The 15,384-nt window shown below is 38.6% G+C and overlaps 1 protein-coding gene across 2 annotated transcripts in view; it reads left to right on the top strand.

Moving 5' to 3' along the window:
- The first annotated feature begins 222 nt into the window (after positions 1-222).
- The window catches only part of slc6a9 (solute carrier family 6 member 9), a 62,593-nt gene continuing 47,431 nt past the window's right edge, over positions 223-15,384 (top strand). The window contains exons 1-3 of one of the 2 annotated variants that reach the window (XM_027283537.1): positions 223-291; positions 999-1,158; positions 8,906-9,192. In XM_027283537.1, coding sequence (XP_027139338.1) covers positions 9,163-9,192 — 30 coding nt within the window. In that variant the 5' untranslated portion in view covers positions 223-291; positions 999-1,158; positions 8,906-9,162. Of the gene's footprint in view, positions 721-998; positions 1,159-8,905; positions 9,193-15,384 lie in introns of both variants that reach the window. The other variant, XM_027283536.1, reaches the window with a different exon arrangement.

Genomic DNA, 15,384 nt, shown 5'->3' with positions numbered 1-15,384 from the left:
GGGTGCATGTGAGAAGGGATATTTGTCTTTTTCGTAATATGTCACTTTGATACAAGCAATGCTGTGAATTATTGGATTGTTTTCTATATTTTCATCATCTTAGTAGCATATTTTTTTAGATGTTGTAGGCAACCATAGCATTTAGTCTAAATGTTTAAACTCCTCACCTCCCCTCCTCTCACCATCACCGTGCCTCCATGCGTGCCTCCTCCTCCCCCTCCTCCTCCTCCTCCTCTGCGTTCCCAACAGCAATACAACCTGATGGGTCCCCCCTCCCCCCAACAAAACAAGGTAAAGCCTGCATCTGCATGCCAAAAACCTCCAGAGTGCCATCATCCATTCCTCGGCTGCATCTGTCATCCGTCACACATTTGTCTATTCTCTTATATGCGGACGCCCCGAAGCTTCCAGTGGCATACTCTTACCGAGGCTATACCACACCTGTCTGGAGCATCGCATTGACTCATTACCTCTACCCTGACTGGGCTGGTAGACAATTGGATTCGCATTATCATTAAAGCACACAGCTCAGCACATCGGATGCCATCTCACTGCTTACAACCAAAAAGAAAGAAAGAAAGAAAAAAAAAACACGCACACCACAAAGCCAAAATCACTCGAGTCTCTGAGAGGGATCATTGCGGCATACTCTGTAACAAAAGAACAAGCAACACATGCGTTCATCCATCCACTGAACATGTGTGGACAGAAGCTTTGCAGGTAAATACTATATGTCGAGAGGGAGCTGCCACCTGTCGTTATTATGTCATTATATTTTAGTCTGTGGCACTCAGGTTTGGTTTTAGTGGCATTTATGAGGGCTTTGATTTCAAATTACTATGATTCATTTAAAATAATTAAGTCTTCATTCAGCTCATCTTAATGGCAAATACACCATAACAATAGCGCAGGCAGTTTAGATACAACTGCGGCCCTCATTACCCAATTGTCTGACAGATTGTGTGTGTGTGTGTGTGTGTGTGTGTGTCGACTCACAGGGACCCCCCTCGTATTTATGAGTTGAGTGTAAGGAGGGGCTTAAGGAGGACTTTTGTGGCCCGGCTGTGAAGGAAGACCACGGTGATGCAACTTTCAAAAAAAACAATCAACCATATATGACCAGCCCGTTCAAGACCCGACAGAGGGCTCACCTCCACGGTAAGCTCACACTGTTCTTAAGGAGTAAGAGAAAGTTTGTTGCGCTTCTATTGTGAATTTAACCTGGACACCGAGGGGAGGGGGGTTGTAAACCATAGGCTACAATGTGGTTCTATGTATTCTGTGTATATATGAGCAACTTCATGTTTCCTGTTGAGGCTGTACCTTTGTCACAATCATCATCTGTTTAATAGAAAGGCAGAAAGAAATAATAATAATTATATTATTATTATAGTATAACACAGGTGGTTTCGGGCAGAGTAACTCATATTGTGATGCACACTGTTGCGCTCTTCAGTTAATTCAATGAACCACGTGGCACTGGCTGTGCCTCTCACCCCCACCCCCTTGTTGTGGCTCCGCTTAAATGAGGAAGTATGCATGTATGAAGGTATGGGGTGTGGTGCACTGTTGAAATATTCTTTGAAAACTGACTGTCATTTAGGGGAGGTTAACTTATTACTAATAAGCAATTCACCATAAAGCCTCATTTGCAGAACATCCTATGAAGTTGTTCTGAAGACTAGCTGTAGCCTATACCTGACATTATAACATGTACGTATTATGTGATGAACTATAAACAAAAGTGTATTGACATTCTAATTATAACCATTATTTTGTTGATATTATAGCCACAGCTATACTGTTTTTTTAGGACTTATATTTGAAATGTCTGATAAGGATACATCATTAATTCATCTAACATAAACACATACAGGTGAACATGCCTAACCTCGTCTAATACCAGTGTTTCTATTTAACATCATTAGATCTCACTGTGTCCATTTGAAATGAGCTCCAAACCAAAAGGCAGTAAAAGGTCAGAAATTACTTCAATAATTGATACTGCTCATTTAAATCTTAATATTAATTATTAAATATTGCTTAACATGACATGAATTTGAAACTATACATCACTCTTTAAAGAGATGTTTACACACCAGCATTCTGTTTAGGCTTGCACAAACTTTTAAAACACACTTTAGAAATTTGTTTGTGTTTAATGTGATTCTGGTGCAATATTGAATTAGTGCATCTCTAAACTTTAGAAAACTGTTACCAGGTTACGCACAGAGTCAGATATTATTATAAAAAATATATATCATTATCTCAGTGCTTTCTGGTGGACAATATATAGATAGATATGTAATAAACTAATATCAGTAAATATATCATCCTGGCCAATTGACCAGCCAGATTCTAATTAATAATCTTAAGTCATATATGATTAGTAGCGACAGCAATTTGTGGTACTTCTACCCTATAATATCACTGATGCTTATGATATGACCACAGGACTGATTTGTGTGTGGCTACATGTTTGCCAAGTTACACTGATTTATTACTTTGTACTCAGCAATATTGAAAGTTTTTCTCTATGTTATATCATTGTAAATTGAATAACTTTGGATTTTGGGCCTGTTGGTAGGACAAAACAAGGGAAATTGTTATATGTGTGGCATATTTCACATTTGTCCATTTAAAGTGTTTTTCACTATTTTTATTACTTTAATTGGCAGACTTATCAATAATGAATCTCGTAATTGTTTCAGTTGTATTCCTGTAACATAACCAAATTGGTTGCTGGACCGAATGGTAAAAGTAGGGTATGTCAACAACAGAAGTGTGCATGCATGAATGGCAGTAAGCCTACACACTCACACACACACACACACACACACACATCCCCCACCCCCTCCCCATCCTTGTCCACACAGGAGTGTCTTTCTTTCATCCAGCCTTAGAGTTTTCTGTTTGCTTTCCTTATGTGGGACTCTGTAGGTAACACACAGCCTGCGTATGTCGCAAGGACAGGGACTCCTATAGGCTTATCACAACAGCTTATTGTTCTTATGTGTCTGAAAAGCACAGTTCGTGTGTGGTTGGAAAGTGCTGATAATAAGGCTCTGCTACATGTTCAGTTTCATGAGAATGTAGAAGAACAACTTTTGTGATTTAAGCATTTCTGTTACACCTTTATTAGACTAATGCAATTCACTTAATCACAAATTAAAGTTTAATCAGGTAAGTATTAGCATGTCAAAGATTTAACATTCTTACAATAATCTTGTTACAACATATAGCCATAGATTACACTTGCTCACTGGTAGACAAGACAGACAATTTAATTGAATGTTTTAACAAAGAAAATTGTAAATTGAGAATTTTTTAAGGAAAAACTTTTGAATAAGGAGGACTGGATTCAAAATATCAAAGTTTAAGTTGAATTTATTGTTCTTGTACAAGAAGGAGCATTTAACAGTGCAACACACAAAAGAGGTTACAAAAGAAAGGCTCCCTGAGGAGCCTTATCAGTTGGTTCTTATACAATTTTCTCAAAATTGGCTGTTTCGAACACCTCCCCACTGACAATTTCCTTTTTTGGTTTTCCGCTTTGAAATGAATATTGTGTTTCTTGTTCAAAATAGCACTTCCCCTAACCGGTCTCTCTTGTCCTTAAACTATTTTTTATTATCTCTCTCTACCAGCGTCAGTAAACACCTGCCAGATAAGGGGAGTGTCAAGTCATCTGCAAAAAGCATAGATGGGATTCTTAAAGTTCTCAAACTGTCATTTTTTTCACCCTGAGCCTTGAGATTCTGTACATATACAGATCCAGCAAAGCTCACACTGCAGAGTAGCATGAGTACAGGTCATACAGGTCATAGCTTTGATGGAGGTAATTTGTGCATTGGTCAGTTTTTTGTCCTATCTCTTTAACTGCAGACTTATCTATGAAGAAGGCCTGAACATCATTAATGACAAATAAATATTTATCATTAAAATACCTTAGTTATGGCATTAATTAACATATTATCTCTGTATTAAGTCATGCGTAAGCTAGATACATTGTATATAGTTCAAGAAGTACTACATGAATGAATTAATGCTTTGTCATGCAGAAAGTTGTACATTAATTCATTCAATTCATGTACACTAACATATAACCAAGCATTTAGTCCTGGCTCAGGAATCATCTCGCATGAGACTAGATATTACACAATGAGTACATAGGCTAACAATGTTCATATAACAGAGCACTACTGTTAGTACTAGAACACAAGGCTAAACAGGTTCAGCAAGACAGATAACTTATATAAAGGTAAACCTTCAACATTTATTTCATATTTCCTGCTGAAATAATGGTCCGACATGCTTTCAAAACTATAGTTAAAAAAGTTACGTTTTTTGTCTGACCATTATTTCAGCAGGAAACTTTTTCAGGAATATTAGTTCTTCCACCTCTAAATAAGTTGTCCTCAGAGACATAGAAACCAAAATAACAGGACTTATTAGATGATTATAATAATAATAATAATAATAATAATAATAATAATAATAATAATACATTTTATTTCATAGGCGCCTTTCTGTCACCCAAGGACACCGTACAATAAATTAGAGTAGACAACAAAATAACAGAAACAAACAAAAAGAACCATAAAAGTATCAAATTACAAGAATACAACATTAAAAACGGGTTAAAATAGGACAATGCAATTGAATCAGATGGAAAAGGTGAGTAAAATTTTAAACAGGTGAGTTTTAGGTGCAGACTTGAATTGTCAGAGTCAGTTGATGTTCCTAATGATGATCTGATTATCATCAGAATATGTGTTTGAAAAGTTTTTGCTGCTTTTTTGACTTTATTGCTAAACTATTTAGCAGCTCAGCTGTCCTGGGATGGGGTTCATAAAGAGTCCACTTAGCTATTTTTTTTTTAGTCGTGGATTTACTTTTCCAACTTCTGCTACGACAGTCAATATAATTTGAATGTCACTATTAGGAAAAAAAAAGTTTTGTCATGTACTTCATATTAAAATCCCATATCTTTCTGTTCCCAATGTCATTGCTTATTGTAAAACTATGTATTTTTACAGCAGTCCAACGTGATGCATAGCTTGCTGCTGCTATTTGAACAAAGGCGCAAGCATAGTTAGTGCAAATTTGAGCACTGTCACAATTTCTAAGACATATTTACCGCACAGTGTAAGAAAGAGTCTGTCTATCATGACAAAACAGAGCTTGTGGAGTCCCAATCATACCGCTGCATATTGACATTATTGATAATAGACACAGCGGCTTTGCAAACCCAACAATGTAATGCATTGTAAATACAGCAAGCAATAACGGATGCTATTTTGACTTGGAACCCACTGTGTTGTACACCATGTCACAAATGGAGCCAAAGGACCCTAAGCTGCTGCAGTGTCGATGTAGAGTGCGAGTTTATTACATATATATCAAGGACAGCTTGTATGATTGTGTGAGTACAGGAGGCTGGTGTTGCATCTGCATTTTAGATGAAGGAAAAGAATTAATAAGTCTTTTACCTCAGTTCTCTTTTTTTATTTACAATTAGAATTTTTATATAAGATCTTCACACTGCACCATTGTATTAGGGAAATGTGAAAAATGCTTTGTGGAGGACCTGAGTTTATTTTACCTTTAGTGTAGTTTACCTTTAATTTCATTTAGTTTAGTTTAGTTTAACAACACATAAACTTACACAGAGTAGCTAGCAAGCTAGTGTTCAGGAAACTGTTTGCAGACATTTGCAGAAGTATTTGTGTTGGTGGAACGCAAATAAATGAATAAGTAAACAAACAAATAATAATCAGTTATCATTTATTGCTGTTAACTAATAAATGGCACATGTATAACTGTTGTATAAAAGCAATATTGAACTCAAATTTGTACTGTTGTACTAAATATCAGAATCAGAATCGCTGTATTGGCCAGAAGGAATTTGACTCTGTTTGGTCTGGTCTAACCCTGGCATTCCTGGCTCAGGAATCTTCTGAACCAGGGACTAGCATGAGACTAGAAATTACACAATGAGTACATAGGCTAAACATTTGCATATAACAGAGCACTACTATTAGTGCTACACAAGGTTAAACAAGTTTAGAAAGACATTAAATTACACAATGAGGACAAGGTTTAACCCTTGTAAAATATTTTGTTTATAGGTGTTTTGTGTCTTGTGTCTTCAACCAAATGACACTATGCTATTACTAGCCAAACATGACCAAAAAGTATTATTGCTTTTTTGTTTTTTTTTAGCAACAAATACTGTCTATTGTAGAAGCAACGTTTAAACTGAAGTACTAGGTTTTCACTGATTCACTGAAAAAATCTGTCTTCATTCATACTCTCTTATTTGCTTACTTCATTACCATCTACTCACATGATCCTCAAAAAGGAAATCAAAAATCTGTAAAAACAGTCTCTTAAAAATCTGTTTAGATTGTTGATTGGGTTAGCAGTTTGTTGAGATACAGTCTGCCTTTTGGGATAATAAAGTAAAGTAAAAAAAATATCACCTGCCTATAGTCATACAGAGATTTACATATATACCACAAGAAGTTAGTGTTTCACTTCCTTGAGGTGCTTTGGTACATTTTTCCCATCCTGTGGAACATGTATGGCCCAAGAGAGGAAGTCTTCCATGTAACATAAGATAAGGTGTTTAATTTGACTAAAAATCATTGGATGATTGGTGTTGGAGGAGGACAGCTATGTGTTTTCATCTGCGGCCTCTCTCTGTTCTGAGGAAAGTATTTCAGGAGTGCAGCAACATTCCACACGCACAAAACTGGTCATTTTGCCATTAGCTAAGTTTAATTATTCACTTGTAAATAATACTGCAAATAACTACATTGTCATTCTTAATAAATCTGTTAAAAAATCCCCCAAACTGGTCCTTTAAACAAAGTAAAGCAGACAAGAGACCCCCAAAGCTTTTGCACCAACTGATTAATTACTTCGAGCCATTATTAATTGGACCTTTCTGTCAGTGACAAAGATAAACCGTGGGACATCATAAAGACTGTGCTTGGGGGCTAATTGTTTAGGCCCGGAAACATCTTTCATAACAGCTGGAGAGATGCACAGGTCACAGAGTGAGTTTAATGTAACCTCTTACTGCCACTCCTCCTGAGACGGTCCAATAGGCTTGTCTCAAATAGGCTTGTGTACATAGTACATTAGTATGGTCAACCAGCGGGATGGAGCCAGAGCACTGTGACTTGATCATTGACTTCAGTGTACACACCAGCTAGTTTCTCACTGCTGAGCTGCTTTCCTTTTCTGATGCAGAAGTTGGTTTCTCTTTATCATTATTATTATTATATTTTTCTTCAGACATCATAATATGAATGGTAAGGTTCAGTTTTTAATCTCATTTTTGTTTCTTGATGTTCTTTTCATCCATGTGCAGTGTGCTGTGTATGATGGAGTCCCTGTAGGCTCCTGTACATGTGAGAGGCGGTGTGTTTATTTGTGTATGTATGTTTGTAATACTGAATGGTAGCTATATTTGGCTTCTCTCTTTTTTTTTTGATGGGATTTAGCCCACTGTCTAGAGTCAGTGATAGTCAGATGAAGGGAGACATGCGGCAGAGTTGCAGTATTTGACTCACACTCTGGCCTCCACATGACAGTGCATAAGGGTTTGGGGTCATATATCAAACAACCACATGATTTCTGCATGTAACCCTGCAGAGATTTACATATCCACCACAAGAAGTTGGTGTTTTTTCACACTTCCTTGAAGTACTTTGGTATGTTTTTTCCACCCTGTGGACAATGTATGGCCCAAGAGAGGAAGGGTTCCATGTAAATCAGGTAGGACAAGGCTGGATTACCAAGTGGGCAAAGTGGCCGACTCTCCTGGAAAGCTCCAGTCTGTTAATGGGTTTGTACTAATTTAATTGAAAACTGAGCAAGGCCTTGATTATTCTGATTTAGATTCCACAGGGAGTGTGAGGAACGAGAGTTAACAGGAGGCACAGGAGCTTATTTTTACCCCAGGACTTTGTAACAGGTGTTTTCTTTAGTTGAAAATCAAGGCTTTGGAAGTGAACCCACTTCTTATCACCTTGGATTGATTGAGTGCGTGAGCAGGACAGCTATGTGTTTTTCATATGCAGTCTCTTTCTGTGAGAAGTATTTGTGTATATAGTGCAGCAACATTACACATTGCACACGGGAATCCTCCAAAACCTAAAGCAACTTTCTCTGTATTGTGGGAAATGCTTTGAATTGTCAGAAGTGGCCTAAAAAAGCCGCCTACACACACTTGAATGAAACCCAATCAAACTAAAAGTTAGTCCCTTTTAGTCTCTGGTTCTAGTTTCTTCAATGTGAGGATGCGCTGCTGACTGTAGATTGAATATCGTTAAACTGTTGGTTATAATGTAAAGATGCCACTTTGACTCGTTGGTTAAAGGTGTATAGCTTTTACACTTCTATGGTAGGAAGTTCTGAGTTTCTCAACCGTGAGTTTCATCACCGCACATAACACTCAGAAGTAAGAAATCAGATAAGGAAATCTGCATTTCAGACACATTTCACTGAGTCCTTCAGTATTTTCTGCCACTTCCTTCTAAATCCAGGCTGTTTTTGAGTATTCTCTTCCAGTTTGGCTTCCATGCAGCAGTAGTCAGTAGGCAGTTTAAACGTTCCCCTAACAGTTAATCTCTTTACACAAAAGGGCACTTTGTTATGGCAGCTGCTTTGCTACAAAATGCAAATCTGTTACTACATGTTTTCTAAATTCTTCCTCTGCATCCTCTCTGATAGATTTCTTAGAAGGTTCCTTTTCTACAGTTTATTGAACTCTTAGAGCTCAACTTAGACCTCTTAGTTGATTATTTATTTATTTTTTTACCTTTGTCATGTACAAAGATGGAGAAATTGTGAACGTGGCCACGGCTCTGCCCGTCACATGTTCTTTTCACAGCATAGAAAAGTTTCTGGATTAGGGCAGAATTAGCACAAAGCAGCGACGCCACTCCAGCTACACTCGCAAGCGACTCAGAAGAGGCACGAGGGGGGACCGAGACACTCAAGCAAACGCCACCTCAGAAAACTTCAAACTCTGATAGCGAGAGGCGGACGAGTCCATCCCACAGAGAGAGAGCGAGAGAGAGAGAGGCAGAAGAGGCTCAGAGACGGCAGCAAAGAGGCAGGGGATCTTTGCCGACAAGATCCTGAAGGATGGAAGAGAAGCAGTTTGCCGGGATCCTGGTAAGTTTGACTTTTGTTCAGTGAACATGCACTGATATCGAAGTTTATGAACATGTGCAGATGTGATACATGGAGGCAGCTGAGTTTATTCACGGGTGGGATGCAGCTGCTGGACCACCAGTTGAGTCACTCTCTACCTCCCTTTTCCCCCCTTATTTCTCCTATTGTATTTTGTTCCTTTATATATATTTTTAGAAACATCAAAAAGTGTTATGTTTTTAAGAATACCTTCTTTACCTGGAAACATTTTTTTATCGTTACATTCAACCTACAGCTTGCCCCAAATTGCCCAACACCTCATTTATCTTTCAAACAACAAAAATGCACATTTGCACTTGTAACAGGTCCCAGGCAGAGTACTTGTACGCAGATAAGGTTCCTGTAAAACAGGAGAAAGAATGAGACAGGCAACCACTTGCTTCTGTTTAGTGCAGCTTTCGCTCGGTAGAATTTATTTATCAATTTGCACAATATCTCTTTTCTCTTTTATCCTTTTTCTGTATTTGTTTTCTCCACATTTAAATGTCATTAAGCAGTACAACATCCATAATATGAGAAACAAAACCAAAATACATGTTTCCAAATAAAACACACATTTTCAGTGGACCACTGTATTAATACATCCTTATTCCGTCAATTAACTGAGCTACCCTTTAGTTCACAACTACTGAAAATAATACCCTGAAATAGAAAACATATAGACCCTCACACATGTAACAAAATACTGTGCCCAAAAGAATAGTTTTTAACCCAAAATTAAATGTGCTGGAGCCAGAAACTATGACGTGGTTTGGTCACAACAGAAAAACAAGAATACAGCGCCACTATCTTGGGTCACACGAGACACACAGAAAACTATATGTTTTGCCACTTGTTCCGAAAATCATTCAAACATTTTCAGTACCCTTAACAACATCGACCTCACATCATATTTAAATTTATAATGACATTACAAATGTGGGTAGTTCTATACGTTTTCACCACCAATCTGTAAAACAGGAGAAAGAATAAGACAGGCAACCGTTTGCTTCTGTTCAGTGCAGCTTTGCTCGGTCAAATGAGGAAGTAAACAAAAGTCCGTTCACCAGGAGAGTCCAAAAGGAGAATCAAGTCACCACACTGCCTCTGGTACTGGTACTGACTACTACTGGTAACAAGGAATAGCTCTCTTTACTTTTGCCTTTACCAAGAGGTAATAATTGACCATTTTGGCACATATTAACACATTTCTTTTTACAGAAATAATGTTTTCAAAATAAAACGAACAAAATGACATCAAATGTGACCTTTCATTTCATGGACATCACACACTGATAGGCCTGCAGTTTTCCTCCTGGGCGATTACTAGGTTGGAGTGCAACAGGCAGAGCTGTCATCACCTGCTGTTGGCAATGCTAAGCACACATTGTCTACAAAACACTGTCCAAAAAGTTCCCAAAAGGTGTCTTTTATTTGCAGTCATCCCAGCATCCCTCAACTCAGCTTTGATGTGTACCCCATCGGACTTGATCTTTGCAGCTTTGGCAAACAACAAACATGTTTTTAGTGTTCTTTGGCTGCTGATAAGACATGAGGCCAAGAGGTAAATGTGTCAGTGTTGGCCCTGTGCTGCTGGTGAAGCTTTAAACAGAGGTTTGGCGTCATTGGCAGTCAGGTCACTTCTCTCTCTCTCTCTCTTTCTTTCTCTCTCTCTTTCTCTCTCTCTCCGTTCAGTCCAAGTTCTTCAGCCCGTCTTGAGACGCTGATAAACACTAACTCAGCTCCAACTCTCTGCTGACATTCTCGCTCATTTGAAGCCTCGCTTTCCTTCCTTTTTCTCCTGACGTGTCCTTTTGAGATGCATATCCACGTTAAAATGTCTAAACTTAAGGGGAGGGAGTCTTATCAGTCTTGCACGCTCTCTCTTCTTGCTCTCTCACAGCGTTTGAAGACGGTTGGAGGACGGAGATTTGATTCTTGTTTTCAGAACTTTTTATTTTGTGTGGGTTTGTCTACCTCTACAGCTCAGTTCAGTGACACATCACCAATCAATCTTTTGCATAGTTTAGACACTGTTGGAGAGTTCAGATATGGCTGTCTATAGGATTCTCATAATTAAATGACAAGGAGGATTTGAATTGTTTCCCCATCGATATGTGCATGTTTATTACCAGATATAAGTTAACTAATAACTTTTTACTGCTCCTCACGCACTCAAAGGTTGAAGCAGCCAAGACTCCTTGCAGCCACTTGGGGCATATAGGTCAACAATGAGTGATTGTGTCAACTAAAACACTTCTGAAACACAGTGTCCAATTTGCAGAAAAAAGAAATACAAATTATTAATCACAGAAATAAAAGCTCCAGTGACTTTAAAGAGGGGAAAAAATGTGCTGCCAGTTTTTGAAAAGCTACAAAAAAATGAGTAATGCATTCCATGTCAGAGCTTAAGGCAATAATTTTAGCTGTATTATTACTCTGAGATGCTAACAACCACATATCAGTCCCACTTTCATGGCCAGAGCCTCCTCTTATCTCTAATATAAATGATTGCTTATTTAATTTGGCTGAAGGCATCACAGCAGAGGTGAAGACTTTGTTTGCTCTCTGAAGTTTTGTTCCCCGGCCAGCGTGTAGTGATTTGCTTTTTTAAGGTCAATTGACTTGATCTGGGATAAAATACAAACTAAAAAAACACCTTTTAAAATTGACACACAGAAAAAAAAGATCTGTGATTCAACCTTAATCCTAAAATATTTTGCTCATAGACTAATACTAATGCACTGAACAATTAGAGGATTTAGCTGCCGTCTTTTCTCTCTGAGCTCTTGTTTTTGTAACACTCGCCAGTGGCTCATATCTCCTCAAAAACTGTGTTAGGGTTAGTGTGTAACCGGCACACATCTTATCTGTGAAGGTAAACATGGCATCGATTGTACAACAACTCCAGCGGTGACTGCTCCTGCACAGTTACACACAACTCGCCCCTTCATCGTCGCATCTCATGGCTGAGGCCTTTGTCTTCAGCGGTCTTAGACAGTGATGTCAGTCGTGGCTTTGAGACATCAACAAAGAGTGAAAGAAAGTGTGTTTGTGTGAAAGAGAGAGAATTACAGCCAGAATCCTAGACCTCGCTCTCCCATCGCCAACTGTCACTACAGTGTTTCTTCCTCCCTCTCCCTGAGCTCTTCTCTTTCTTCCTCTTCGTCCATCTTTTGTTCGTCCAAGAGTTGTTCAATGTAGAATAATCATCATTTCAGTCCACATCTTTACCTGTGTTTGGAGAGTGGAAAGTGCCCTTTCCTGTTGTGTTTTCTTTTTTTCTTTTTTAAGTCCCTGCCTTTTCTTTACAGTCTGGTTTAAAGTTATTTATGCCAGTCCAGATGGTTGGTGGATGGACCCGTCACCGTAAATCTCATGATACACAAGGCGCTCGCTTCCTGCTACCGCTTGGCTCGGCTAGCAGCCTTCTGCCAGGACGCTTTCTGTCCAAACTTAATTCTCCTGCTCGTTCACAGCGTTCAAAGGGTGCCCCATTCTCCTTAATCTTCCTGCGTTGTCTTTGACTGCCCTGGAAGCCATCACTTCCACTGAGCGGATGAGCAGATGGTGCCCTGGCTCTAGCTTTTACTGGACGGATAGCTGTCTCTTTGTTTTTACTCCTTAGTTACTTCTTTTCGACTAGTCTTTAAAATGTCTGCTGTTTGGGTGGATGTATAGGGATGTGAGAGGAGGAGGAGGAGGAGAAGGAGGAGTTAGACTGAGGTTTGGCTTATTTGTGTACTGAGCGCTGTATTTAAATGTCTGGCTGCGCAGACCACTGCTGCCCCTCCATCACCATGAAGGCCAAATGGAGGACGAGGTCACCAAAGACTGGCCTCTGATCAAAGTTTAACGTTGGTTTTTTAATGTTACCTTTTGGACTGGAAGATGATAATTAAGGATTCTTCTCTTTAACCTCTTGATCCTTGATGTTCTTACACAGTCCTCGGGGTAACCATAGCATAAAAAACTTTGGACACTATATGACAGGGTTACTTACAGTGTATGGACTCTTTTTGCAGCTTATTCTTAAACATATGTTATTTAGTAGATTTGTGACACTTGTGTATGTGTGTAAATTAACCGAAATATCAAAAGCAACTTAATTTTAGGGCCATAATTTTTAAGCTTTTTTAGTCCAGATTCCAGCCCCATCTGCTGATACAGAGTTGGGTACTTATATTTTCATAAATTGTGATTAAATCTGTATCTGACACAGTGAAATAAAAACTGTAATCCCCTTAATCTGAAAACTTTATCACAAGCATCTTGACACAAGAAGGTTGAGTATTAAATATTGAATTTTTGATTGTTTTCTTTGTTTTTTAGGAAAGGCGTTGGTTTTTACTTGGCTATTATTATTTATTTTATTTGTATTCATTATTTATATCTATATACTATTGTCTTTTACTGATAATGGGTAATATCCAGTTTGTCTTTTCTTCTTCTGGAATTATTGTTATTATTGTAATTGTTTTGTATGTATTATTGTTTTTACCTATTTATGTTCACCCAGCAGGGAGGCACTCGTCTGTCTGGTCCGCCTGTATTTTTGGGCCTTCCCCCAAGCCATTTTGTTTTCCCTAGAATGGTGAAGGAATGACCCACCCTACTCTGCCTCTGGTTGGCTAGTACTTGTTGTCTTCACTGGTTGGGTGGGTTAGGTTGTTAGCTTTAGGCATGAGGAGGTCAAAATTAGGCTAACCCCAATATATTTCCCTGGCCTGCTCTTCTGGTTAACTTATCACTCAGCCATTATGCAAATCTTCACCACATTCACAGTGCTTAACCCCAACCACACCCCTACCTCCATACCTAATCCTCACCACTGCCCCACAACAATTCCCATCATTGTTTTATTGTTCAAGCCTAGCCTGCATCCTATTATAAGAAAGTGTGTTTTATATTTGCCCGATTTTATATTATTTTATGTGCACATTTTAGGTTGTTGCACCAGGTTGCGTTATAACATCACTTTGTTATAACACAGGAATGTTGTTTTGTAAGGCAGTGATTACCCCACAGTCCTGTGTTACCCCCTGAGTGGGAAGACTCTGTGTGTGTGTGTGTGTGTGCGTGTGTGTGTGTGTGTGTGTGTGTATGTGGGTGGATGCGGGAGTGAATGAGTGTGTCACTCACTCTGCATGTGTGTGTGTTTGTCTGCATGTCATTTCCATTCCATTTAGGCTATGAAGTGGAAACTAAATGGAAAAAAAAATAGTGGAACCCACAGCCACAACCTCCCCGAGGTCAGGACACATGCACCCACACACAACTCTCACACACGTAGAAACATAACAGACATTATGTTTCACCCACGTATACATTACTTTCCCACATTAGAACGGCGCGTTCGTGCACGAACATCTTTTTGATTTCTGTGCAAAACTGCAAACACGGATATATAGTATTCTGCTGACCTTTGTTGCTTTTTATTTTGAATAAGAAAATAATAAATACACAATCTGTTAGATAACTTGCTGTGACAAATCTGTGGGCCAGTTGCTAGTGAGCTTTGCTCTGCAATGGTCACACTGATGCTGTGGGCTGTAAAACCAAAACAATAAGCTCAAAGACATTGCAACACTCCATAGAGCACTACAAGCAGTCTCTTTCACATTACACATAGTCATTTGATCCTATATTAATATAAATATATTAATGCATCTTTAAAAATATGTTTGCCAAGAGAAGGTATGGGATGAACTTTTCCTTCCCCTTATATTGGCTCATTCATATTATTTTGTTTCTGATTATTTTATATCATGAAAATGAAAATTATTCATCACATTACATACTCATTTATACTTTGAGATTCTTTTCATAATTAATGAATCCACAAACTACATTCTCCATCATTAATTGAATCATCTTTTGTCAGAAAGTGGTGAAAGAGTTGGTTTGCTGTGGCATCTTGGTTTGTACTCATGGTCCATGTGCAAGCCAAATATGTCTTGAATATAAATATGTTATAGTTCATGCCCTCTGGAGCTGTGTAATTGTCAGTAAAGTGTTAATCATGCGCTCCACACAAGCAGAGACTTATTACAGGTTAAACCAGGCAGTTTTCTCCTTCTCTTTCTGTCCTTATATAAGAAACATACTGGGTTGCCAGTCATCCAGTTTAGTTAACAGCAGTGCTCAGTTGACTGCCTCTGGGGCTATGCCAAC

This window comes from Larimichthys crocea, chromosome X (assembly GCF_000972845.2).
Source record: "Larimichthys crocea isolate SSNF chromosome X, L_crocea_2.0, whole genome shotgun sequence".
NCBI classification, from domain to species: domain Eukaryota; kingdom Metazoa; phylum Chordata; class Actinopteri; family Sciaenidae; genus Larimichthys; species Larimichthys crocea.
The sequence above is the reverse complement of the archived record's forward strand: the minus strand, read 5'-3'. Positions and strand labels throughout refer to the sequence as shown.